This window comes from Amblyomma maculatum, chromosome 4 (assembly GCF_055883805.1).
Source record: "Amblyomma maculatum isolate TAMU_Amacu chromosome 4, ASM5588380v1, whole genome shotgun sequence".
NCBI classification, from domain to species: domain Eukaryota; kingdom Metazoa; phylum Arthropoda; class Arachnida; order Ixodida; family Ixodidae; genus Amblyomma; species Amblyomma maculatum.
The window spans coordinates 59,205,596-59,233,334 of NC_139347.1; the positions used below are offsets into that span (position 1 = coordinate 59,205,596).

Below are 27,739 nucleotides of genomic sequence, written 5' to 3' on the forward strand. Positions count from 1 at the left end.
TGGGAAAACGTTCAGAACATCCGAAGTTATCCCTATTGCACGCAATGCATTTAGGCAGGGAATTTCGGGGACCCACACCATTGTGAAGATCATATCACTGATATTATTTTGTAGGTTATTGCAATGTCTTATTCTACTTTCTGAAAAGGAAGGAGCGCATTTAATTTTCACAAATTTGTATCATCTTGAAATTCATATCAGCCAAGTTATCACTGAGATTCTACTGTAGGCTATTCAAGGCTGACTCATACCAGCTTCACAAGAGGCAGGAGAATGGTTAGTCATTTGTGTGTGGCATCACACATCCAAGCCATCACCTTGGTACTTCCCTCTGGTGCTTCCCGAAAAGTGTGTTGTTGGACTCTCTAAGCCTGCTGTGCTACATTACTTAGCCCTGGTGACTGCATGTACTGCTAGGCCATTGTGTACCATTATGGTTGGAGAAGTTCTTGTATTGTAGGAGCTACGCGAAGTAGACATTGTTTTTGGCGTAATAATGTAATGAAATAGGACTATCCACCTCAGTGGTATGAGTATGCGATCTATTTCATAAGAATTCCTAAATGCAAATGGAAATATTGCAGCCCGATTTGCTCCCGCTGAATCCGTCTCTTGCACAATCCATATGAGGACTTCCGTAGTCCACCACTACGGCGTCTCTCATAGCCTGAGTTGCTTTGGGACGTTAAACCCCACAAACCAAACCATACCCAACAATGACGCTCGTAGGTGCACTTGGTTCATCATTTTCAGTTTTTGCCCAGTGTAACTTCATTAGAATCAACATGCCATTGTAATGTTTGAGTTACGTTTGTTCAGGTGACATTATGGGCACACTCATAGATGAATTTAGCAAGCGTTTCATATAGTGGTGGAGTGCCTGAAGCAAATTAAAATTTCTTCAAGCTTTGAAATGCCACCTTGACCTTTCTTTCTATCCTGATTATAGCCTGGGTTCTTTGCGATTGGAGGAAATGAAGTGAACAATGTGTATTGCTCCATTTGTCATGCAGCATTTGTGTGCCATTTGCATTTTTTTTTATTTGCTTTGAATATGGTGCCTCATTAAGGATGCTACCACTGCACAGCACACCTTCTCTATTCCATTTCCCTTTCACTCCTCTTTTTGCTGCACTGGCTCCGACCGAAACGCTACTTTGGTCCCACCGCAGTGGCTCAGTATTTAAGGCGCTTGACTTGTACAAGCTGAAGGCTTGACAAGCTCGGAGAGCAGTCTGCAAATACAATCTTTATTATTACTGTCGGGGGCTGGAAAAACGCAGCAGTGGCCACTGTTTATTTTGGGGAATGTTGACTTCCTCTGTTGTAGAGATCAAAGTTGCTCTTGCTTACTTAGATGGCTCTTTTGCATTCCAGTTTTGCAATGGCACATATTTGGGCGTGCCCACCAAGCGAAGGGGATGACTACATTTTCCACTGCCACCCTCCTGAGCAGAAGATACCAAAGCCAAAGCGGCTCCAGGACTGGTACAAGATGATGCTTGACAAGGGCATCCTCGAGAGGATAGTGCTGGAGTACAAGGTACTGTGCCTTTTCACCTTCACACTTATGCTGTGAATGAGCAGTCATATTACATTGACATAAAGGAGCATATTTGGAAGGCTGCGCCAAATTTGGAAGAGCAAGAAATTGCAGCACCGCAAGGAATGTATATCACATGAAAGGCCAGGCTAAAGAGCTGAAGATTTCTGAGGGACATTATCTTTAATGAGTTGCTGTAGCAGTGCAGTCATGGAAAGAGAATTAGTAAGGGAAATCAAGGTTATATCGGATGCAATGAGCTCTCTTCACATTGTGTTTTGTGCCGAGAAGTGATATGGCTTTCAAGGAGAAAACTGAGTAAGATGCTGGTGGTTACTTAAAATGCTGAAAATAATTGTTGCCATGATAAGTCCCTTTATGCCCCAATGAAAGAAGCATTATAATGAAAAAAAAAAAAAAGTAATTTTAATGCTTATTCTTTTTAAAAATTTGCATTGAAATGTTACGTTTAGGAGTAGGGTGTGAATAATAAAAATTTCGATTATGAATAGAATATTTCAAGCTTTCAGTCAATTTGGGCATTTTTTCTAGCCCTTTGAAGGCTGAATTGAGAGCCTGCTGTATTAACCAGTGATATGACCAGATTTCATGCACGTTGCTCCTCTATAAAATACTGGTATACGAAGTCCTGTATAAAACTTATACGGGATTTTTCAATAGGATATACACCTCTGTGCCATTCTAATTTATTTTTATTTGCAAATACAATGTGAATTCTGAAATAAACAAGATTTTTGCTATTGCTTATTTTTACATTTTTTGTTTCCCCGCTGATCAGATGATGAGATACTTGATATGACATTTGAAGGCAATTTTTTCCCATGTTTGTATTTGATTTATAATTGAAAATTTCAATATTTGCACACCCCTAGTTATTTTAATCACTTAATGACATCTAGGCATTCGAGTTTAAATTCTTGCTTGTTTGAAGGTAGCTTTCCTGTGTCCTAGAACTACAGTCGTTGACTAGTTTTTCATACTCAGCGGGACCTGGGAAATCGTCCGAATACATAATAGAACAGCCCGAAAAATCTGGGAACTTACGAAATAAAAGGAAACCCATTTGCTGCAACAAATTTGGCACCATTTTGGCCCCAAAAGTCGCTGAATTTACTACTTTTCGTCTTTTCATTTGCAAACCGTAATATTTGGCTGCATTTGCGCCATAGCCATGCTTTCATCCTGCCCGAATCATTTCACGTCATTATACCCGACAGTGCTACTTGGGCGCAGTTGAGTTCTGACAGCCCCCCCCCTCGCCCCCTTCTTTCTCCATCTGCCCCGCACCATGGGTGTTATCTAATTTATGCTGGATGCTGCTATTGGCCAGTTCTCAACACGATCACTCGCCTTGCATGGCTCGGGCACTCTTTGTTGTAAACATCCCCAGTGAGAACGGAAAGTGCACCATTAGCTTGAGTGGCAGCAGTGGGGAACAGGTAGCCAGATTTATATAAGCCAGTTCATCTGATCAAATCTGTTTAAAATTAAGACGGTGCCTTTCATGGTGGCGAATGGCCATTGCTTGGGCAGCGGAACTCGTTCGAGACTATTTTGGGCTGAAAAAAAAAAACCTTTAGTTTGAGGAAACTATTTCCACATTGTTGCTGGCAACTGTTTCTGTACAAAAAATTATGAAATTTTTGGACCCCAAGGTGTCTGAAATGTCGGTCGTCAATATGTACATGTTTCTATGAAATGCGTGACAGTTCCTCGGTAAAGTCCGAAATGTTGTGCAAGTCCTAATGTTTGGGGTCTATAAAGATGGTGGGCAATTGTATCTCCTGTGAATTTAGTTGCACATTCTGAACGTGGCTGGCTGTTGATTTGCTGTGCAGGACATCCTGAAGCAGGCCACGGAAGATAACCTGAAGAGCGCATGTGAACTGCCCTACTTTGAAGGCGACTTCTGGCCCAATGTGCTTGAAGAGAGCATAAAAGAGCTCGACCAAGAAGAGGAGGAGAAACGCAAGGCTGCCGAGGCTCTGGCGGCTTCTGCCGCCGCTTCTGAAGGCAGCCAGGATGGCGAACCTGAGGGCTCCGAGGTAATTTGCAACGCTTTGTGTCTGTCTGTCATTGCTACGATGCATTTAGAAGGGTTCTCATTGGTGGTTGTTGGGGTTCCTTGAGTCGGAAGAAGTTCGAGAACCCTTTTATAAATGCAAACGAGTGCTGCTTTTGCTTTCTCTCATGAAGGGGGGCTTTTTCTGTTGTTGTTCATGGCATCTGGCTTGTTCTGTCTGTTGTGAATAATTAGTTTCATAAACCTGGTGAAATTTGACTGTTGTAGTTGAAAAAAAAAAAAAAAAAAGAAAGTAATATTGGATAAAAGATTGAAAGGTATAGAATTCTCAGGCATGTTGCAAGCTTTGTTAGTGGGTGTGGGTCAGAAGTGGCTAACATGTGGTCTTTCATTCTTCAGCTGGGCGAGAAAAAGGGACAGAAGAGTGGTCGCAACAAGAAGGCCAACAAAAGCAAAAGCAACCAGCGCAAAAACAACAAGAAGTCTACAGTACCGCACACTGGGAATGACCTCTCTGCCAAGATCTACTCTACCATGGAGAAGCACAAAGAGGTGTGCTAGCATTTTCATTCATCAGCCTCTCCTCTTTTTGTTAAGCCATTTTACGTGCAGGCAGTTTTTTCAGGTATGCACCATGAGCATCAGCTCATTTGAGCTTTGCCAGCGACAGTTTGAGTTGCAAGCGCCGTACAGTAGAAGATAAGCAGGTGCAAAAACACTGAGCTAATGTTTTTGCCTACCGTAAAATACAAATTGGTGACCTTGTTTATAAATTCTTACTGCAGTAAAATCTCATTGATATTTCTTTTAAAAACATAGAGGAAAGGTTTCATTTGCTTTGTATTGCCCGGTGGCAGCACGGCTTCCATTTTCTTCACACCAACCCCTAGTGTTTTTGCCTAATGCAATTTGCCAAGCTTGCTGTGCCATCTTTAGAATGGCTGTTTTTTGACAATGATTGAAATTCAAACACATGAACGACCTTTGTCTTTGTCCCATTTATAACTGTTGTTGTGCTTGATTTTTGTCTGCAGGTTTTCTTCGTGATCCGGCTGCATTCTGCACAGGCTGCTGTTAGCTTGCCCCAAATCCACGATCCAGACCTCCTCATGCAGTGTGATCTGATGGATGGCCGAGACGCTTTTCTGACGCTTGCCCGAGAGAAGCACTATGAGTTTTCATCACTTAGGCGTGCCAAGTACTCAACCATGGCTATGCTCTACGAGCTTCACAACCAAGGCCAGGATCGTTTTGTGTATACATGTAACAGCTGTAAGAGCCATGTGGAAACCCGCTACCACTGTACAGTATGTGACGACTTTGACTTGTGTGTGGCTTGTTATGACCGGGAGGGCCACCCACACAAGATGGAGAAGCTGGGCTTTGACCTGGATGATGGCACCTCGGCAGCCGATCCCAAGCAGAGCAACCCACAAGAGTCGCAGCGGCTGTCCATTCAACGTTGCATCCACTCGCTAGTGCACGCATGCCAGTGTCGAGACGCCAACTGCCGCCTGCCCAGCTGTCGGCGCATGAAGCGGGTTGTTCAGCACTCCAAGAGCTGCAAGCGAAAGACCAACGGGGGCTGCCCGATTTGCAAGCAGCTCATTGCCCTCTGCTGCTACCATGCCAAGCACTGCCAAGAGGCCAAGTGTCCCGTGCCCTTCTGCCTCAACATCAAGCACAAGCTGCGCCAGCAACAACTGCAGCAGCGTCTCCAGCAGGCACAGATCCTGCAGCGGCGTATTGCCAGCATGGCCACCATGCAGAATCGAGGAGCTCCTGCACTACCACCAGCCACAAGTGCCACCTCCTCCGCACTCTCCTCAGGGCCGCCAGCACTTCCACCGGCCAGCACGCCCCCCGGGAGTGGCGCCAAGCCTGCGGGACCCCCCGTCGGGGCGTTGCAGGCCGCACAGCAGGTGCAGGCAGCGGCCGCCCGTCAGCAGGCACCCCATATGGGGGGCAACCCTGGCTACGGCAAGGGGGCGCCTCCTGCGCAGAAACCGCTGGCACCTGCTGGGCCCCGCATGGTGCCAATGCGCTGGGAGGGGCCCCCCTACGGCCAGCAGGGCTTGCCCCCCATGCGGCAAGCACCGCCGCCACCTATGGTGCCCCCCGGTGCTCAAATGGGGCCTCCTGGTGGTGGCCAGCAGCGACCCAGCCAGATGACACCAGCCCTACAGCAGCTGATACAGACTCTAAAGTCGCCCGCCTCTCCACAGCAGCAGCAGCAGGTGCTGCACATCCTCAAGTCGAATCCGCAGCTGATGGCTGCATTCATCAAGCAGCGCAGCCAGCACCAACAGCAGCAGCAACAGCAGCAACACCAACAGCAGCAACAGCAACAACAGCAGCAACAGCAGGCACCACCCCAGCAACTGATGTTGGGCGGTCCACAGCAGCCACCCGGTATGCAGCAACCCCCGATGCAGCAGCCGCCGATGCAGCAGCAGTGGCTGCAGAAGCAGCAGCTGCTCATGATGCAGCGCCAGCAGCAGTTCCAGCAACAGCAGCAGCAGCAACAGCAGCAGCAACAGCAGCAAGGGCCACCCCAGGGGGCCTACCAGCGGCCTCGGCACTTTTACCAGGGAGGGCCACCAGGCCCAGACCAGTACCAGCAGTTTGCCCCTCCGCTCAAGCAGAGCCCCCTGAGCCCCCAGCAGCTGATGCAGCAGGTGCGGTCACCTCCTCCAGGGCAGCTGGTACGCTCGCCGCAGCCCTCGCCCCGGCCCATCCCATCTCCTCGGCAGCAGCCCATCCCATCCCCTCACTACCCCAGCCAGACGCACTCGCCACACCTAGGCGGGGGGCCCCTGGTGGAAGGTCCTCCTGGTGGTGCCGACCTGATGCTGCCCCAGGGGGGCCTCGGGGCGGGGCCCAGCCCGAGCCCCGACCTTGCTCCCCCACCACCACCCCAGCCGGGGGACGGCTCAGACATGCTGACGCCCCAGGAGCAGCTGAACAAGTTTGTAGAGAACTTGTAGCCCCACCGCCTGCTGTGCGTGCAGAGGACTGGAGCCCCCTTGTACATACCACTGGGCACGATGCCTCTTGTACAGTTCAACTCTGCATCGGTTTGTGCTCCTCCTTTTTATGGATCATCGGACACATCGCGCGGCAGTGGACATTCTTAGCCTTGGCTGCTGGTCCCCCTCATCTGTACTGTAAATTCATCTGCTCTCCTTGCTCTGTACCCGTCCCCTGTTTATTGTTCCTCTGCCTCCTCCCCTTCATTTTTTTTACCTGTGTGTGCACACCCAGTGGGTTCCAATCATGAGAGAAGGAACATTCTCACCAGTTAAGTTAAAGCAAGTGCTGCCTTTCCCCAAACCGTTCTCAAAGGAGCCTGTGGTCACATGCCACTCGTGTCTGGGAGGCGGCTGCATTGTTTCACCTCTGTGTTTGTTTCAGTGTTTTTTACAAAGTGCAGTGGTGGTTTTCGTGCCCCCCTTGGCACAAGTTATTTATTACTTAGTTTTCAAGCATCTCGGGCTGAAGCCCTTGCCCATCTCCGGTCATGGAGCCATTTTTTAAATAATAAGAGTGTGTTTGGAGGTCTGTATATTGTGTGGGTCAAGTGGGCGCAACAGACGCTTCCCTCTGGGCACAGAGGAGCCGAAGAAATCTGGATCACATTCCAGGCTGTCCCCTCTCTCGTGTGCGCCAAGTTCGTTGAGTTGATGGGGGCCGGGGAAATTCAGTGCATCAAGGGCTGTTGACCTCAGGGCAGCGAGAATGTATCATTTTCACTGCCAGCCACTGTGCAGACGAGACAAACTTGCGGTGGGGGTGGGGTTGTAAAGTTGTATAATGAAATAAGCAAGTGGTGCTGCATTTGAAGATGGTTAAATGAAAAAAAAAAAGCCTTGTGGAGGCACAAAAATGAAATGCTTATGGCGCCTCACATTGAAGCAATGCCCTTCCCTCTCTGAACACACTCACCACATGAACCCCGAAAAGAGCAAATGTTGCCTTTTGTTGTTTGTACATTCATTCCCTAGGGTCGCCGTCTGGTTGGGCGATGTCTGCATTGTACATACTGTACACATTTCATGTCTACCGAATGGAATAAAATTAGGTACGTTAATAGAAGGCCACTTTCATTTGATGAACTGTGTTCTTTGATTGAACTGTGCACTCGGATTATTTACCTGGCCAGTGTGGCACGTTTATTTTCTCGAGAACGTTTTCCACTCATATGCAAAGTATCTTGTTTGATTCATTTCTTTACACGCCATATTTAAAGATGCTGCAGACAAGTTATTGTACACAGGTCAGCTATACCTTCATAGTTAATTGTCGGCGGCCATATTTCACTAGAGGCAAAAAAGTAAGACGTCTGCTGTGCAATGTCAGTCAGTTGCATGTTAAAGAACATCAGGTGGTAGAAATTTTTGTGAGCCCTCCACTATAGCGTCTCTGCCTTGAGTTGCTTTGGGATGTTAGCCTCGTAAACCAAACCAAACCATAGTTAATTCTGTTGCTGTAGAAATGTAACGCAAATTAAGCATTGCTTCCGGAGGATAGGTGAAGATGCTGCTGATCTGCTCATTTGTGCCAATTTTGCTGAGATGGCATTTGATTGAATTTTGAGATGTGTGCTGATCAAAATGGAATGGGTACTATTGGAATTTTTCCTACAGCTGAAGTATGGTGAATATACCATTATGTGCACTGCATTTGCAGTACAAGATAATTCAGCTTCTAGCAGAAATGTCTGTCGTGCTTGATGTTCATCGAAATGGTACTGGGCGACGTGCGCTCTGCCCCAATATTCGTGAAACGGGGCTCACGTTCACGCGATGAAATCCGCAGATAAATGCTCATTGCCTTATTATTCTGAATATTTGTGCTCCCTGAAAAAGTTAGCCAGTGGTAGCTTCCAGTTTTCCTTCAGACTTTGCATCTGAAGAAGAAAAATAATTGTTGAGCTCTGTTTGACGTTAGCAAACTCTTCTTTGCCATAAAATTCCTTGTAAAAAATTGTATCCTTGACTGTTCCAAATTTACCTTCGTTTGGCGCTACTCAGCTGGGCTTCAGCAGCGGGACAGTTTGCACTTCGGTACACAAATTTGTTAACACCTCTGGTAGTATTCCCTGCAAGGTGTGCCGATTACGCTGTTTCTCCCCTTCAGTTTCTTATTGAGTTGAAATCAAACATTTTTTTTTTTCTTTTATGATCGGTAGAGCCTTTTTTCTATCGTATCGCGTACACAAATTTAACACCTCTGGTAGTATTCCCTGCTAGGTGTGCCGATTACGCTGTTTCTCCCCTTCAGTTTCTTATTGAGTTGAAATCAATCTTTTTTTTTTCTTCTATGATCTGTAGAGCCTTTTTTTTTTATCGTATCGCGTACCTATAAGTATCAATGTATATATTTTAATCAAGCAGCATAATACCCATTTCGGCTGGATTCATGCGTGGCCAGTCCCTCTCGTGATTGGTTTGTGTTTAACAGTTTAACCACGTTTAACGCCCCAAAGCGACTCGGGCTATGAGCGACGCCGTAGTGGACTCCGGAAATTTCGACCACCTGGGGTTCATTAATGTGCACTGACATCGCACAGCACACGGGCGCCGTGCTTTTCGCCCCCATCATCCCTCTCGTGAGTATGTGCCATTATCTAAGGGCACAACAACAACTGCTAGCTAACGCTGTCCAACAACGCAAGACGAAGTTATCGGTGCAAGAAGACGGCTGTGGTAGGAAGTGGAAACGAGTTCTTGGAAGGCCTTCCATGACAAGACCTCACCAACCTTCCTCACGGCCGCCGAAATAGGGCGTACTGCCTAGGCTAAAGCCCCTTAAGCGACGTTATCCACCAAATACTCTCATGATCAGCTAGTCGTCGAGTCCTGAGGCGCGATCTCCAGTATCTTGTGTTGCCGCATTCATACACTAGACAGCCGTCAGCACAGAACCAACAGAACGCCAAACGACGGCCGAAAGCGTGGTCACATAGACCTAGAATTGTCGGCGATTGAGATTCCGGCATCGCGGATTGACTTCCTCCATGCATATATTTGACAGCCATAATGGAAATGGCAATGACAATTCAAGATAGCCACGGCCACAGCTTGAAGCATTCATACACTAGACAGCCGTCAGCACAGAACCAACAGAACGCCAAACGACGGCCGAAAGCGTGGTCACATAGACCTAGAATTGTCGGCGATTGAGATTCCGGCATCGCGGATTGACTTCCTCCATGCATATATTTGAAAGCCATAATGGAAATGGCAATGACAATTCAAGATAGCCACGGCCACAGCTTGAAGTTTCGAGGGGACTGTAATCGCGTTTGTTGAAAATATTTCCCGAGTTTGCAAAATACGATGTTATTTCTCGCGCCCCTCTCGTCATGGCATCGTCGCGGAAAACGGGAGGGGCATATTTTAGATTAAACCATGTTCTTCAAGGATGAGCCAATGAACAGCGAAGTGTGCATAGATGAATTGTGTATTCGTGTTCGAGCTTTTTGTCATCTCTTTTAGTTACATGCATTCTGGTGCTATGTGGGAATGGCAATTCAACCACCCATTGCGATCATGAAAAAAGGATGGTTAGAATCGAGTAAATCCGGTATGTTTCGTGCAGCAATAAGTGACCAAAGCAGCTAAATGCGCGGCAAGCGCGGCAAGGAATGGAGTGCGAGTCGCCGTAGTTGAGGGTTCCGGCTTTATTTCATCTGCTTGGGAGTATTAAAACGTGCATATGCGGTGAAGCCAAGACTTTACGGGAGGTCGTCCTTGTAAATGTTTCTTAAACGCGCCACCCAGCCTCTTTGTGTCGGTTTTTCTTGTGTGCGTCTTCTCAGCTGGTTAGTCCTTCGAAGTCGAGGTTCCGCATAGCTTGTCATCCGTTGATTGGGCGGTGTTGCGTGTTTGCTAGAGTAAGGTTAAACTAAATGCGTTACAAAGTCCATGTGAAGTTTTCCGCACTACTACGCTAAGCTATCTCAATTGCAATAAAGGGACTCTGAAAATAAATCGCACAGTGCAGGCCCACAGACGTCAGCTGCGTGATCACCAAAGTTGGCAAAACGCCACACACGTCCAGAAACATTCCAGGGTGAATTAACGTTTATTTACAGCACTGCAAGTCGGGCATCCTCCGTCACATTCACGGTACTCTCAAGCGATAAGACGAGTTCGCCGCTCGAAGTTTCAATCCCGGATCTGGTGGATGACATAAGGCACTGGAGTAAAAAAAGAAAGTGGTAGAGAGAGTACACAGTTGTAACTGTTCCTAAAACGGGAGAAAGTGTAGAACGGTGACTTACTTGCTCGTATTAATACGACTAGGAAGCCGAACTTGAATAAAGTATTAACAGTGGCAGATCGAGCCCGCTGTTTCTCTTCAGCTGGGTCGACTCGTTCCATACGAGGCTGGGTAATCTTCAGCATCTTTCTGTATTATGTTTGAAGAAAGTTAAGGAAGCCCACCGGACGTGAAGCGACGACACGGCGTTAAATTGTTCTACGGCAACCGCGCACCACGTTTCGCCGTTTCGCCTGCTTGGCTCAACACTTGGATACTAATGACTACACGCAATGTAATAGCCAATCTAAGCCAATCCAGTTTTTTTGATGATGGTACTGAACGCACTTTGCGTCCTCAAGCGGTAGGCAGGCTGTGAGCACTGTGAACCTGGCCTGACTGTGCTGTTAGCGGTTGAGTGAATGATCAGACTGAGGACTTCGTGCGCTTAAAGTTGCTAATGCATAGGAAGCCTTTTGATCTCAGTCCTGGCCCTGAAATGCTCATTTTTAATTGGCCTGCACCAAGTTTTCTTTCGACTTTGCGAAGCAACGACTCGCAAGAACTTTAAGAAGGACCAGCCCTGAAGCTGAGTTGAGCTTGGGATTTTCTGCCGGAGGCACTGGGAGCGGAAAATGGGACTTCTCGAGGAGTTGAAAGATCGTGGATGGTATTTTACTTTCGCTTTTTATAACTGCAGTGTTGCCGAGTATCAGTGGTAGGCACTGCACACATGCTGGATTTTTCGATTAGCTCTTGTACCCAGTGTGAGTTCATGGGGTTTTATTCCTTGTTGTGAGCAGGTTCTTGAGCGCCGAAGGATTGGAAGAGTGTACAGATGGCTTGGAGAACCCGAAGCCGGAAGATGTAATTCGTAAAGCTGTGAATGTAAGTCTTACTGGTCGTTCAGGTAATTGCTGCTGTGCTGCGGTCCATTGCTGAGAGCACATGATCTTCTTTGCTTCGCAGTTTGATTTAGCTGACATTGGAGAAGGCGGGCTGCCAGAGGATGTCTCCAGGAACAAAGTGGATTCGGTGCGTTACTTTTCTTTTACAAATAGATATAACTTCATTCTCAAAGACAAACAAACGGCAACCAACTGGAAATCTTGAGAGCATGGTTGCAACTAGCCGGTTGTCTGTCGTTCCAGTCGGTTTCCAGTTTGTTTGAATTGCGATTTAGGTACTGGAGTAGATTTATTATTATTATTATTATTTTTTGCTTATTGTCATAATACAGCCACTGAAGAACATTACTTTAATGCCGATGAAGTCGAATGTATGCTTTTTTTTTTTCTTTATGACAGATAACAGGGCCAGTAGTGGTCCAAATCCAAAAGATCCGAAACGTTGCGGCCCCCAAGAGTAACCCGGAGTCCGATCATTCTCCGAGGCTTTTGCGACTGCACCTACATGATGGAACTTCATACTGCAGTGCCATACAGTGGGGACGGTGGAGCAATATAAGGTAAAAATACTTTTACGACTATTGTACTGTGCAATGCATCAATCCATAAACATTTTTGTGCGACCGTCAGAGGTAGGATTGTTATCTCTTCATACTGCTCTAAGAGGAACTGAACAATGTCTGCTATATCTTCGTTTCCTCACTGTGTTTTTTGTGGTTATTAGCAGGTACAGTGTGTTTCTTTTCATGCTTGGTGAACAGGAAAGCATTCATTATGACCTGCCACCGTGTGCTCTCATTCGTAAACAGTGCATTGGAGCAGGTTGACTTGCATAGCCAGTAAGCATGTACAACAATCAGCCTGCTGTTTATTGCTACATGCCTCTCGAAGCTCAACTGCATGAGCGCCTAGCCACTGCAGCTTAGGCCACGTGCTACTGTGTTTTCCACTAAATCAGACTTCCTTTTCTCCAAATCCTTGTTTTTCCTGGAGCGTATTGCTTCTTTTGCAGCATTTTTTTCGCGCTTTAGTACATCTTCACAGGAATTGAAAAGGGCCACTCAAGTCTGCCGCAGTGCCAATGTTCTAGTTGCCCAAGGCAGTCGTGTCTTCAAAGGGAAAGGCTGCCCTTAGAGATGCAATAATATTTTCATACATTTTTCATTCATTCATTGCTCTTACTTGCCAGGCTCGTCAAGTTCTCTATTTTTTTCATATTGTGGTTTTTGTCTAACCTGTTTTTCATTCCAGGTGTGCCTTGTCACCGCACTTGAAAATCCAAGTGCAGAGCTGTTATGTGTTCTAGGCATCTCTATTTTGTTGCTGTCACAGCAAGCAGTCTCAAAGTCTGTGGAATATTTACCTGATAGGGTTAAGGGTGTCATTCTGCAGAAAATTCAGCATTGGTGGCATTGTGACCGAAAAACGCAGGCATGGCTCTGACAGGGGGTAGCTGGCAGGTGACCTAGCCGAGAGTTGATTTGTCCGCAGGTCGTGTGATTTCACACTGCACGACATGGCAATGCGCTGCGAACTCTGGCTTCACATTTCGTATGGGAAGGTGCAATTGTAATTGAAATTTCCAGGTCTTGGCAAGGAGTGAGACGCACTACTCCTGCAAGTCCATGCAGGCACGTCCTTACGGCTTGGTTAAAGCGGGGAGTGGTCTTCACATGACCACACCTCGCCTTAACCATGACTACATGCTAATGATTATGTGGGAGATAACAAAGGCACAGATTAAAAGGTTTAGAATTAAGTGAGCGACAAAGTACATGTGTGAGATTGAGAATCTGCATACCTTTAAAGGTGGAGCTTAAGTGTTCCCTGCATTTTTTTTTTTTCTTGCAGCCTGTCTACTCCTCCTGGAAGCAAAATACTGCTCAAGAGTGAGCCAATCCCAGTTGTCAATGGCTTTCTCCTGCTGGCAGAACATAACTTCAAGTTCTTGGGTGGCAACGTGGGCCACCTCATTGAAAAGTGGGAACTGGCCAAGGTAGGTTTGTCACACTAATAGTTTTCTTGTTGCTGTTTCTCTGTTCAGGTCAAAAATATGTACACTGTCTTTACCCTGTATGTTGCAAAGATTTGTTAACATGGCTTCTGTGAGTTGTTAGCGACAGTAGTCTGATGACTCTGGTGAAGTTTTGATTACACAGCTTTTTTTTTTAGGGCATGCTGTCCATGGTGTACAGTGTGTTCAAACTTTGCTTATTTTGGATATGTGTCAGCTATTTGAAAGCAGATTTGAAAGTGTTATATCGGCGCAACGCTTATCAAGCTTGCTGCTGTCTTGCTACTGTGTGCCGCTTGGTTACTGTGTGCCGCTATCTGATGTACGCAGTCATGGTTCGCGTGTGCGACCGTAGCGCTAGCCAATAGCATGCCTCGGTTGCACCCAGGCTTCCTTTATAAACCGAAGCCACTGAATCCTTGTTGCTTGTATGTTTGTGTTGCTGTCCGAATAAAGTCTTGCCTTCTCGGCGTCTCGGAACAACATGGCGACGAGGATGGGATCGTTCAGGAAGAGGCAGTGACCAAGCCTCCTGAAGAAACGACGACGACGCCACGGCAAGCGGGAACATCAGTGATGAACACCACTCTGGGATCGTTGGGCGAGTTTTGCCCGGACTCTGGCAATTTCGACATCTACGTGGAAAGGTTTGACCTGTACGCAACAGCCAACGGAATAGACACAAGTAAGAAGCTGCAAGTCTTCTTAACTGTCCTTGGTGAAAAAGCTTATGTGACTCTGCGTAGCCTTCTGCTGCCGAAGAAGCCTACGGAAGTCAAGTACGAAGAAGCTACAGATGTTCTCCGACAGCACTATGCACCAAAGCGGTCAGTGGTTACCGAACGGTATCACTTCTACCAGCGAAAGCAAGAGTCGCACGAAAGCCTGGCACAGTTCATTGTCGAGCTGAAGAGACTGGCTGCCACGTGCTCGTTTGGAAGTTTTTTGGAAGAAGCGCTCCGGGATCGACTGATTTCTGGAATGCGAGCGGATTCTATCCGATGCCGTCTTCTTGCCCTGTCTGATGATGAAGTCACCTGGGAGCGAGTTTGCAAAATTGCTACCGCCTTGGAGACTGCTCAGAAAGACACCAGAGAAATGCTACCGGAGGGGTCAACCACCAGTCCGGCGGACATCTGCTGGCATCGGGATTCCACCCCGCAAGGCCAGCGACACGCGACAAAGGAGGAGGCCCCTAGCAACGAGCAGCGTGCCCCGCAAAACGGCCCAAGGAAGCAACGTGGGAAAGGCACTGTTAGCGTCTGTCATAGATGCGGCGGACTGCATACGCCTGTGAGTTGTCCTTTCCTCAAAAGTATGTGTTTCAAATGCTCGAAGCCGGGTCATGTAGCAAAAATGTGCAAAACAAAGGTGGTGCACAAAGTTGAGGAGCCCTTGGCGGAAACTGACTTGCTTACAGTGTGTACGATGAACGAAGTTCACGGCTCACCGCCTATTGTGCTTAAAGTAAAAGTAAATGGCAAGAAGATACCGATGGAATTAGACACGGGAGCCGCTGTGACAATAATGTCTGAAAGAGACTTTGATGAAAATTTTCCAAATTGTCCATGTTCGAAAGACGACATACGTCTAGGCGTATATAACGGTACTTCACTCAAAGTGAAAGGCGTAGCAAACGTCAAGGTGTCTTATCAAAACCGAAGCTACGATCTGCCTCTGATAATAGCAAAGCAAGAAAATGGAGCTCGCATGCCGACGCTTTTAGGTCGCGATTGGATAACGGCACTAAAAGTTGACTTGCACAATGCTGTTCAGCAGTTGCAACGTGACGTTGATAACGTGCAGGATGGCAGGCAGATGGTAGCAGCGGAAGCCGAGAACAGGTTAAAACGGCTGTACAGGGATGTGTTTGAGCCAGGTTATGGTTCTATTCAGGGATTCACTGGTAGCATCAAAATGAAAAACGATGCGCAGACTGTTTTGTAAGGCGAGACCAGTACCATATGCATTGCGCGAACAGGTGGAGAATGAATTGCTTGAACTTGAGAAGGCTGGTGTGGTGTACAGAGTGAGGCACAGTGCGTGGGCTACACCGCTAGTGATCGTCCCAAAGAAAGCAGAAAAGCAGATTAGGATATGTGGGGATTACAGAGTGACTGTAAATCGGGGTATTGAACTCGACCACTATCCACTGCCTCTGCCAGAGGACATATTCGCGTCATTGGTTGGAGGGACCGTGTTCACTTTACTGGATTTGTCTAAAGCTTACCTGCAGCTTGAGCTGGATGAGCAGGCACAAGAATTGCTGACGGTGAACACGCACATGGGACTGTTCAGGTTCCGGCGACTGCCATACGGAGTGGCAAGCGCCCCTGCAATGTTTCAGGCCGTGATGGACCAGGTGTTACGAAACATACCTGGAACTGCCTGTTACCTGGACGATGTGTTAATAGCAGGTAAAGACCTGACGGAGTGCTATCACCGTTCCGAGCAAGTGCTACAAACGCTCAGTAAACACGGCATCCGGGTAAACCCAGGGAAATGCAAATTTTTCCAAGAAAATGTTTGTTACTTGGGACATGAGCTAGACAAGCATGGCGTACACCCAACACCAGAAAAAGTAAAGGCGATTCGAGAAGCGCCTCAACCAACTAACGTGACTCAACTAAAGGCATTTTTGGGTCTAGTAAACTACTACGCCAAATTTTTGCCTGACCTAGCAAACTTGCTAGAACCTCTTCATCAACTGTTGCGCAAAGGCAGCACATGGAAGTGGTCGAGCCAGTGTGACGCATGTTTCAGACGGTGTAAAAATTTGATCAGTGAAGACATGGTTTTGGAACTGTATGATGTAAAGAAAGAAATACAGCTGACATGTGATGCTTCTGCTTACGGCTTAGGCGCGGTGCTGTCGCACGTGACTGCGGGCGTAGAGCGACCGATTGCGTTCGCATCTCGATCAATGACTCCTGCCGAGCGTAATTACGCGCAGGTGGAAAAAGAAGCTCTTGCTGTTGTTTTTGCAGTAAAGAAATTTCATAAATATCTGTATGGGCGTAAGTTCAACGTGATCACAGATCACCAGTCGCTCACCGCTGTTTTTGAGGCAAAGCACCACACAAATGCAGTCGCTGCAGCTCGCGTGCATCGCTGGGGAATTTTCCTTGCAAACTACAACTTTCGCATTTTGCACAGAGCAGGAACAAAGATAGCCAATGCAGATGGCTTATCACGCCTTCCACTGCCTGAAGCCGGTGACGAGGCAGAAGAAATATTTCATTTTTCGCCCGTTAGTAAACTCCCCTTAACTGCGAAAGATATCGAGCGGGAAACTGTGAAAGATCCAGTTCTTAGTACTGTTCGTGAAATGGTATGGCACGGATGGCCACGTGCTGTGGACACACTTTATCAGCCTTTCTTCGTTAGGCGGTTTGAGCTTTCAGTCGATTGCGGCTGTTTGGTGTGGAACAACAGAGTCGTTGTACCACAGTCGCTTCAAAGTGAAGTTATGTGCTTGTTACATGAACAACACATCGGTATCACAAAGATGAAAGCACTTGCGAGGTCAATGGTTTGGTGGCCACAGATAGACAACTGCCTCGAACGAGCAGTGAAGCAGTGTGAAAATTGTCAAAGCACCAAATCCGTGGGGCCACTAGCGCCGCTTTCATCTTGGAAGTGGTGCACAAGCAGTTGGGAGAGGGTACATCTAGACTTTGCTGAAAAGGAAAAAAAGATGTTTCTTCTAGCTGTAGATTCCTATTCCAAATGGTTGGAAATAAAAATCATGACGTCAAGGACGGCGCAAAGCACGATCGAAACGGTGCGCTCGTTGTTCGCAAGTCATGGCCTGCCGATAGAGGTAGTCACAGATAACGGGCCGCAGTTTCGTGCAAAAGAATTCGAGGAGTTTCTTTTGACAAACGGGGTCAAGCACACGCTTACTCCGCCATATCATCCTCAGTCGAACGGCTCGGCAGAACGTGCTGTCCAAACAGTAAAACAGTCGCTGTTGAAGCAATTGCTGGAAGACCAGAAGAACAAAAGTTCCAGATCACTGCAGCACAGGATAGATAACTTTCTGTTCGCTTACAGAACAACGCCGCACACATTCACCGGCCAATCGCCAGATGAACTGTTCTTGAGGAGGAAGTTGCGCACAAGGTTATCTTTGTTGAAACCGAATCTGCAAGATGCAATAAATGCCAGATCTGAGAGGAATGTTCGCAGTGCAAACAAGCGAAGGAGTTCACCTCGATCATTTGTTGTTGGTGATAGTGTGTTTGTGCGTTCAGTGCGTGGGGAACAGGTGAAGTGGCGTCCAGGCAGGGTCGTGGATGTGAAATCGGCAATGACATACCTTGTGGTTGTAGACGGACAGACGCGATTTGTGCATGCTGATCATTTGCGACATTCTTTTGTGAAGCCAGCTGTTGTAAACGAAAGTGATACAGATTTGCCCCTTGCAAGTGACTTGCTCGAAAGTGAACGGTCTCCTACAGCTGCCTCGAGCCAGCCAGTGTTGGATCAGAGTGATTGTGTTCCACTCGAAAGTCACACCCAAAGTGCCTCAACGTCGGAACAAACTGATGCTGGGTTACGTGTGCTACCAAGGCGCAGCGCTCGTGACAAGCGGAAGCCGGATCGTCTGACGTATGATAGATTCTGATTTTGTTGGAGGGGAAGTGTTATATTGGCGCAACGCTTATCAAGCTTGCTGCTGTCTTGCTACTGTGTGCCGCTTGGTTACTGTGTGCCGCTATCTGATGTACGCAGTCATGGTTCGCGTGTGCGACCGTAGCGCTAGCCAATAGCATGCCTCGGTTGCACCCAGGCTTCCTTTATAAACCGAAGCCACTGAATCCTTGTTGCTTGTATGTTTGTGTTGCTGTCCGAATAAAGTCTTGCCTTCTCGGCATCTCGGAACAACAGAAAGGAAGGGCATCAGGAGCAATTTCATCTTTATTCACCTCTCTGTTTCTTTTAAACTAGCCACATGCACATATGTCAGTGTTGAAGGTTGGTCAAGACCATATTAAAGTGGCGGAGAGGCCAATGGTTTTGCTTCATGGTTTTTCTCAGAGTTGTGCTCAAGACAATAGTACACATGAATTGCCACGTTGAATTTGTTTGCAGCAGGTAAATAATTTGAAATTCCTTCCTCAATGTAGCATTGATAGTTTTTTTAGCTGCCTTGATGGCTGTTACGTGACAAGTGATGTTAAGGTTGTGGGCCATAGCTCAGCTGCTGACAACAAAGCTGAAACTACATCTTGTCAGACCTCACATGCTATATGCAGTGCATATTTGTCATTTACAAAATTTCTTAAAAACACATCACTGCTGCAACCTGGGTGCTATTCGAAGTCAGAGTACTTAATGCTGCTTGATGCTTAATGCTTAATGCGAGTGCTGCTACATAGTCAGATTTGCAGGAATGTTTAGCAATGCAGGCTCTCTTAGAAGCTTTCCTAGTGAATTGTTTTTTTCTCCGTTCAGTTTTCCACACTCAGCAGCCTAACAGCTCCCACGTATTTTGTGCTTTACCATTCAATTATTTAGAATTTTTATTTTGATATGCATCTTGTATCGCACGTAATTAAATAAATTCATATCATAAGGCATTGTTGCATGTTTTTAGAGGCCATAGAGAAAAGGTAGGTATACTTACGGCTGTAAAATTTTCTGTATGCAGCTATCATGGAACACCTAGACTTCAAATAAACATTTTTGGATTAACGCTCTTAAACCGAACTTTTGCTCCCATCTTATGGGGATAAAGCAGGATAAATTCAACAATAAATGGATTTTTGCCCATGGACAAATTTCACATGGTGGTCTGTCTTTATTGTTGTCTCTTGCATTGTTTCAAAAATAATAGCACACAAAACACAAATTCAATATCCTTAATTTATTTGAATTTTCTGGCTAATATTTTATTTCTTTCATGTTGCCTGACTAAACTTGTAATTGTACAAGTACTATCAGCTGCAAAAGTTTACAGGACATGTGTTCGTAAAAAACATTTATCGTATCCCTACATCACTAATTAGTTTCCTGCATTGTTGCCAGAGGAAGGAGCATGTATGCCCTTTTACATTTTAAGGAATTTATTTCCACACACTCATATCCCGTAAACATTTGCTGCTGATGGTAAATAATGCTTCTATTACCTGCTTTGTTTTGGGGCAAAAACTGCATTGGTTGTGCTTCATGTTTCATGTTCTTTGTTTGCAATGATGAAACTGTTGGTCATACTTTTGCTGCATATTGTACCTAAATTGTAAAGCAAGTGAGAGACAGTGCTGGCCTTTTTGCTAGGCTGGTATAATCATTTGTACTCTATTACCAGTATCAGTAGCCCTCGTGGTTTCTGATGTAGGTCAACGAGTCAGTTTAATGGTCGCACATTTGCTGCATTGTAGCTTGGCTGGGCCTTGAAGAGTTCAATTCCATATTTTTTTTCTTGATTGCTAGAACTTGAGTCACCACAAACGCACTGCTGGAGAAGAGGGTGCTGCACCTCCGTGGGTTCCCTTTGGCCAGAAGATTGAGTCTGGTGCACTTAAGAACATCAAAGGCAAGTTAAATGTGGCTGCCCATTTGGCTTTGGCTTTGTGGCAGGTCTACATTCATGCCACATATCTCATTGGGAATTGAATGAAATCCTCTTGATAAATGGAACAAATGGGACTGATTTTCTTTTTTGGAGTACAGCAGACAGTTTCTCACGAAAAAAAAAAAAAAAGGTGTGCAGATATATTTGCTAAAATTTAAAAAATAAAGTCTGTTCAAATGGAGGTGTTTATTTGCAAGCAGTGCTTTACGTGGACTTGCTTCTTCTAGTTGGGCATTTGCTGGCTGCCATTCTAAATTTATTTATATGTTATATGTAGCCGACTGATTATTGTGTTGTGTCCAAGCACAATCTACAAAAAACTTGGGCTTTTATTATTTGTGGGAGATCATTCATAGCAGTAAGCTGTGATGCAAATTTATATTTAGGCTTATTTAGCTCTTATCACATGTTATCACAAATATGCAGCATATTGTTTTCATACCTATTGCCACCTGAAGCTGGCAGAGAACATTTTATGTGTACGTCTTGGTACGAGCCAGTGCTTTCTGATTAAAATGTTTCGTGTAAAAGCTGTGCGAATTAGAAGGAGGTGTAAGCTTGCGACTTCCACTTAGCTGTAAATAATATTTCATGTGTGCAAGAGGTGTTATTTTTCTGACAGTCTTTTCTGGAAAAGTTTGAAAACATTTGTTAGATAAAGAATTGTCTACTTTCTCTGGGCCTTCCAGCCAGTTCAGTTACTGATGTGTTGTTTTTTTTTGCACAGACTAAACAAAAAGACCATCTTTTTGGTATTGGTGCAAACAAAGTTTGCATGTGAGTCCATTAGCAGGAGCAATGAGTGGGTACAATGAGTTGGTAATAATTTCTTTCTTAGATTTCTTTATAAATTGGACAATAAATGGCCCCTTTAGCAATTTTTCTAAACTTACATGGTTTGGTTTTCAAAAGTGCTTGATAAGAGGTGTACAAACACTACTTTATTTAAACCGAATAAGATGTGAGTAGTGTATTTAAGTACCAAATCGAATATCTGTGTGATGCTTTGCTTCTTGTGGCAGTATTGTTAAAATATAAATTCATGCAAAACAGCTAGTGGTGCCACTGTAAAGCATGGAACGAAGGCCATAAATGTTGACAGACGTCACAGTGCTCTCCATCGGCGAACACACAGCACGGACTCGGGATATGACTACCATAACATACGTGTAGGAAATTTACTACTGATGACAACAGCAAGAAAACTAGTATAAATTTTCTGTTGATGAGCGCGATGATAGTTGCAGCTATGGCTTTCAGAATTGGGCATAAGGGAAAAAGGCAAATCTTCTACCTCTGGCTCAGCACTGTCACTTTGAAAGCCATATGTCTCAACAACTTGAGCGCCGTCATGTCAGCAGAATGCGTTGCAGTGCTGAACCCTGCTTTCTGCAGAGGCAAATCAGGGCAACACATTATGTGGCTTTGGAGTGAACCTTTAATAACCAGGCATGTCCTATTTGAATTTCATGCTAATTATTCAAAAACTGAGAATGCATTCCAGGATTCAATTTGTTTAGACAAATTTGGAGCATTCACCTTTCATGCCATGCAGAGATTCAAGTAAAAGGATGTTTGATTCACTATCAGAAATTTTTTTATAATTGCACGGCCGTAGTTTTGATCTTGTGTGCGCAATTTTCGCAGGTGGAGGTCGTTATGTTTCGATACGAATTAATTTTAAAATGATCCACTTTCCGGCTTCAGTCGGGGATATTTCTAAGGGCTACCGTAATTATATGCTGCACACCTGTCAGTATTCGTTTTGTGTTTGCTGGAAAGAAAGATTTTGAGGTTCTTTTGGTTGCTTCTGACAAATACTAGTAATGGAAGGTGTCACTTGTAGTTGCCAGTTTAGCCAATCAATGCACACACAAAAGGTTTTGACAGCATTCATAGCATCCCATTTTGGTTTTCCACTTTTTCCTGTTTTGTAATCGTTTTTTTGAAGACTGCTCATTGGAACTAAGAGTAGTCGGTCCAAGAAATACAATGTGACAATCAGTTCAAAATGCTCTCACACATCCTCTGCAATAGCCATTCATAGAGGGTCATGATATTAGCTTAATTTCAATGAACATATGACAAATGTGACTGTTGTGCAGTCAAACCCGGATATATCGAACTCTGATAATTCGAATTTCGGTTATATCGAACTCGCGGGATATCCCCTTGAAAATCCCATGTAAATGTATAGGAAAGCTGCGTCGTATATTGAATTCAATTTCACCGGTCGTTCGATATATCGAACTCTGCACCACGCACTGGAAGGTGCACCTTCCCCAAAGATGACCGCATCACCCTCGGTCGTTTGCCGTGTGATGTTTTCGAGCCGCGCGCGTGCGTGCCCATTCCCCAAAGGCGTGCATATCTGCGGTGATTGTCTGCCGCGCGCCAGCATGTGACGTTTGCAAGCCATGTGCGTGAAGGAACGAGAGGGGAACCAGTGGGAACAGGAGGGGGGAAGAACGCGATAGAGGAATAAGTGCAAGGGTATGCGCATTCTCCTTCCTCTCTTTCCCGGTCTTCGTTTCCAGCAGGACGTGCTAGGCATGCGCCAAGCCGGCTCAGCCCGTGGCAGACAGAACGTCGGAAGCTTTCTCCAGCGTGTGTTGTGAACCATCTGCGCGCAGCGGCTGGCATGGCTATGACGGTTGCAGACATTAAAGAGCGGCAGATTTTTAATTTTTTTTGTGAGAGTCTTCCATTCTTGCATCTATGAATCAACGAAAGCGCGTGGTCAGCTGCGATCATGACACCGGCTTTTAACATTGTTTGCTTCAAACGGCATTTGCAGCTGTCATGCTTTCCAATGATTTTGTGGCAGTCGACTACTCCCCCCCCCTTGCCTGGAGTGATAAATCGAACTAGGCTTGTGTAATCAAGGTATCACGGGCACTGCAAAGTTTGCTCCCCGCCACCGCAGGAGCTATCAAAAGATAAACATGCTGGGACGTTATCCCTGTGCAGCATCTTGGCGCGTTGCCAATAAACAAGCTGTGGATGCGACGACCAAAACAAACTAAGATGCATTACATTTGCAGATTGTGAAAAAATTTATACATAACGTAAAATGAACGCAAAAACAAGGTACATAGTAAACTTTCTTTGTTACACAAGGATTATTTTACAAAAGGAAGTTACAATAAATATGCTACAATAAAGGAGACTATGTGTCTATTAATAACAAACTGCATCTTTTTTTCCTGGAGTTCCTGGATGATTTGTTATCTCACTCTGTTGAAGAAAATTGGACACTTTTCAAAGATACTCTCACTTACCTTATCAATAACTTCATCCCAATAGTTACAATCAAAGAGAATAAATGTGCACCTTGGTTCAATCAACAACTTCGTCGACTAAGTAATAAAAAGAAGCGCCTTTACAGGCAAGCAGATAAGAGCCATCTTTCGAGTGCGTAGAAAAAATACAAGGAATGCGATAAGCTTTACCAAACATCCTTCAGGTCAACCAGGCGCCGCTTTTTCATTAATGATATCATCTATGTTAGCAAATAACCCTCGCCGTTTCTGGAAAGTGATAAACGCAAAAAGCAATCCCGATATAATTCTTACCGATAATGATGGGATTCCAGTTCCTGAAGCCCACTGTGCTCAGCTATTTAACAACGCGTTCTCTTCCGTTTTCACTAATGAAGACACCTCGTCAGCGCCCAGCTTAAATAATTTCCCTAACATATCAATGTCCGAAATATTAGTCAGTCAAACTGGTAAATTATGCCTACTTAATAATTTTAAGATTTCTACCAGTTCTGACCAACATGGCTTCAATCATAAAGTACTCAAAAGCACATCACACTCCATTTGTTTAATAATAACTGCTCTGTTCTCTCAATCATTATCATCTGGTCTCATACCTCATGACTGGCGGGTTGCCAAAGTAATACCGATCTTCAAAACCGGTGATCGTTCTTCTCCGCTTAATTATTGCCCTATCTCACTAACGAATACTTTCTGCAAACTTCTTGAACACGTCATTCACAGCCAAATTTTTAAGTACCTGGAAAACAATAACATAATTTTCAAATACCAGCACGGTTTTCGCAAGGGCTTCTCCTGTGACACACAACTCGCCGGATTCGTTCATGATCTGCATTCATCCATTGATGCTGGTGGTCAAATTGATGCCGTTTTTCTCGATTTTTCAAAAGCTTTCGACCGTGTTCCTCATCATAGGCTTATACTCAAACTAACTCAGTTGAATATTCACCCTACTGTTACTTGGATTGCGGACTTCCTCAGCGCTAGACTTCAGTTCACCTCCAATAATAAATACAACTCCACTCACTCTAAAGTCACTTCTGGGCTACCACAGGGGAGCGTCCTTGGCCCACTCCTTTTTTTAATATATATTAATGATCTACCCAACTCTGTCTCTTCTCGAATTAGGCTCTTTGCCGATGACCTGCGTAATATACCGAAATAGTTCTTCTATCACTGACCAACAATGTTTGCAAACTGACCTTGATGCAGTAACCGCATGGTGCACAGCTTGGCTTATGCCACTTCCAAAACTAAGCTTTTGTCTTTCACTCGCAGCGCTCGCTTTCCCACAACTTATTTTCTAAATAACAACTCTGTTGAACTTGCTACTACCTACAAGTACCTTGGAGTCCATCTGCAATCTGACTTAACATGGCACAACCACATTAATATAACTTTAGCATCCGCCAACCGCTCACTCGGCCTTCTAAAGTACAACCTCAGACAGGCTCCCCCCCACCTGAAGAAACTAGCGTTCCTCACACTCATTCGTCCGAAGATTGAATATGCATCAGCCATCTGGGATCCTGAACAAGCCTATCTCATAGCTAACATTGAGTCCTTGCAGAACCGTGCTGCGCATATTATTTATTCTGACTACTCACATACTACCAGTGTTGCTGCCCTAAAAAATCGGGCCGAATTATAAGACTTGTCTTTCTGCCGCAAACTATCACGGCTAGCACTTTTCCATAAACTGTATCACCATACATCGCTCCACCACGATTTTTTCCTATCACCATCAGCCTTCTTTTCACGGCTCGACCATCTGCACAAAGTTAAGCGCATCGCGTGCCATTCATCTGCATTTGCGAAGTCATTCATACCACGCACTATCATAGAGTGGAACGATCTACCAGCACACATAGCCATCGAATCTAACGCCTCCACATTTCACGATCTCATCCACAGCGACGTTGACATTTGAAATGTACTTTTTTTTTTTGGCAATATGTACATGCTGTGTTACGTTCATTTGTTTGGTTTGATTTGTGGGGTTTAACGTCCCAAAGAAACTCAGGCTATGAGAGACGCTGTAGTGGAGGACTCCAGAAATTTAGACCACCTGGGGTTCTTTAACGTGCGCTGACAACGCACAGCACACAGGCGCTTTGCTTTTCGCCTCCATTGAAAAGCTGCCGCTGAGGCTGGGATTCGATCCCGCGTCCTTGGAACAGTAGTAGAGCGCCGTAACCACTGCGCCACCCCGGCGGGGTCACATTCATTTGTGTTATGCCTTATTGTTTTCTTAAACCTATACTTTGTATTCTATTGCTTTCTATAGCCTGTTTCTTTATCCTCTGGTGCTTAATTATTTTCCCATGTTATATTTAGCTTGTTTATTGTTCATTTGCTTTTTAATGTTTCTGTTACATGTGTTCTTCTCTTTTTACACGGACCCCCCCTCCCCCCTCTATGTAATACTCTCTAATGAGGGCCTTTAGGGGTATATTGAATAAATAAAATAAATAAAGTTCATTTTTGTGTATATTTTATACCAGAGGATAACAATGTACTAATAACATGGCGTTTAAACACACATGCTGCATATTCAAAGTTTAACATTCCTTGAAATTTATTTAGGGTTGCAGTTATTCGATAGGCCATTGATTGCTTTCCATAACTTGTCCTTGCTTTTGGTTTGTAGAGTTTTTGGTTCCTTAACAAGATACTGAACATTTTCAGTCATTTTCGTAAAATTTCATCTGGTGTATTATTTGCAATAGCTCTAAATAATATAATTGATCTGCCCTCAGTATGCCTGCATAAACATAAAACCATGCTACTTAATACATAACTATAAAAGTTGTCTTTGTTTTGTACTGTTTAGGGCACCCATGAAATGTTCTCGCATGAGTGTGTTTCAGTCATACTTTAATGCCTCTTTGCACTCAAAGCATCTTTCTGGCAAGCTTATTATGAGTTAAAGCTCATTAATTTGAATTTTCGAATGATTCGAACTACACTGCTTGGTGCAGCCAAACTCCATAGAGGTCTGTGTACAAAACAGCCCGTTAATATGAACGTGAGTCTGTTCCGCTGCTGATAATTCGAACTATGAGGCGCTGTGCCTGGGCAGCCTGACACCCAGCACACGGTCAGAGAAACGCCCCTGCGATGGACGGTACAGTTACGAAGCTGTGCGCTTCCAAAACGGGAAAGGAGGCTAAAACCAGGTAAAAACATGGAAGAATGGGTAAAGCCAAACCGCTGCCATGACTGGTGCGGTGGCTGGCGGCACCGGAGGATAGGGGGGTGGCGGTCGGGGTGGCAGCTGCTTTCTGTCTGTTCTGTGTAACCTCCGAGATTCACAATTAAATGCTCGTTAATTCGACCCCGTTCGCAGCAGTGTACGGCACCCGCCCCAATCGCAGCATCGTAAAGAGAATGTACTGAAAACCAGCCTTACGCAACCTGGCGAGCCAAGCAAGCCACCGCCGGCACGGCACTCCTGTCAAGGCCACTGGCACTCTGCTAAGTTTTCCCCTCCCCAAACTCCTGGCCCCGACGGCTAGAGCTGGCTAACGTTGGAATAAAAACAACCAAACACTGCGATGTTACAGCTGCGCACATGGAGGAAGGAAACAACTTAGGAGAGGCTCTTGCCATTCATTGAATGCATTGGAGAAAGTGTGGCGGAAGTGACGTCAAAATTTAGGGTTATCCAAGTCGGGTCATTAGCAATGGCATCGCTGTTGCTATGAAAACTCTGGCCACTAGCAACAGCGTTGCTAAGGGCCCAAGGTACGTGAGTGTCGCGGAGATAGAAAATGCGGAGGGTAAAGGAGGAGGAGAGACATTGCAGCGTCCGGTCGCGGCGCGGCCGCGCCGGCTTCAAAAAAGTGACGTCAGGGCCTCTCCTAAGTTCTTTCCTTCCTCCATGGCTGTGCAGCACCTTGACGTGCTGCCAAGAGATGCGCTGTGGGCTGCAATAGAGGGTGCAAAATGGACATGCCAACAATTAATGCTTTTTTTTTCTAATTTTCATCGACAAAAGTGGTGTGATGGGTTCATTACGCGAGTAAATACGATAAATTTACCGTAATGCAAATGGTGCTTGTCAGTTTTTGAAGCGAAAGCTTCACTAGTCTAGGTAAAAC

The 27,739-nt window shown here is 45.4% G+C and overlaps 3 protein-coding genes and 1 long non-coding RNA gene across 5 annotated transcripts in view; 3 read left to right on the plus strand and 1 right to left on the minus strand.

Annotated features, from left to right (window-relative positions):
• Positions 1–6,725, plus strand: part of nej (CREB binding protein nejire) — a 59,155-nt gene extending 52,430 nt beyond the window's left edge. For both annotated transcript variants that reach the window (XM_084601650.1, XM_084601651.1), the window contains 4 exons: positions 1,378–1,543; positions 3,403–3,609; positions 3,987–4,139; positions 4,622–6,725. In XM_084601650.1, the coding sequence (XP_084457776.1) occupies positions 1,378–1,543; positions 3,403–3,609; positions 3,987–4,139; positions 4,622–6,574 (2,479 nt within the window). In that variant the 3' untranslated portion in view covers positions 6,575–6,725. The remainder of the gene's footprint in view (positions 1–1,377; positions 1,544–3,402; positions 3,610–3,986; positions 4,140–4,621) is intronic.
• A 3,932-nt stretch (positions 6,726–10,657) lies between these two features.
• LOC146191170 (uncharacterized) lies at positions 10,658–11,223 on the minus strand. Its single transcript, XR_014706612.1, has 2 exons — positions 10,876–11,223; positions 10,658–10,791 (listed from the first exon to the last, which is right to left on the minus strand). It is a non-coding gene; the product is annotated as an uncharacterized LOC146191170 (long non-coding RNA).
• LOC146191171 (tudor domain-containing protein 3-like) overlaps positions 11,190–27,739 on the plus strand; it is a 151,488-nt gene continuing 134,938 nt past the window's right edge. Inside the window, exons 1-6 of the mRNA XM_084601652.1 lie at positions 11,190–11,523; positions 11,657–11,741; positions 11,823–11,888; positions 12,161–12,321; positions 13,613–13,757; positions 20,214–20,316. Coding sequence (XP_084457778.1) covers positions 11,489–11,523; positions 11,657–11,741; positions 11,823–11,888; positions 12,161–12,321; positions 13,613–13,757; positions 20,214–20,316 — 595 coding nt within the window. The 5' untranslated portion in view covers positions 11,190–11,488. The remainder of the gene's footprint in view (positions 11,524–11,656; positions 11,742–11,822; positions 11,889–12,160; positions 12,322–13,612; positions 13,758–20,213; positions 20,317–27,739) is intronic.
• On the plus strand, positions 13,863–15,722 carry LOC146191172 (uncharacterized). The gene has a single exon (XM_084599714.1). The coding sequence runs from the start codon at positions 14,145–14,147 to the stop codon at positions 15,720–15,722; it is 1,578 nt and encodes a 525-aa protein (XP_084455840.1). The 5' UTR covers positions 13,863–14,144.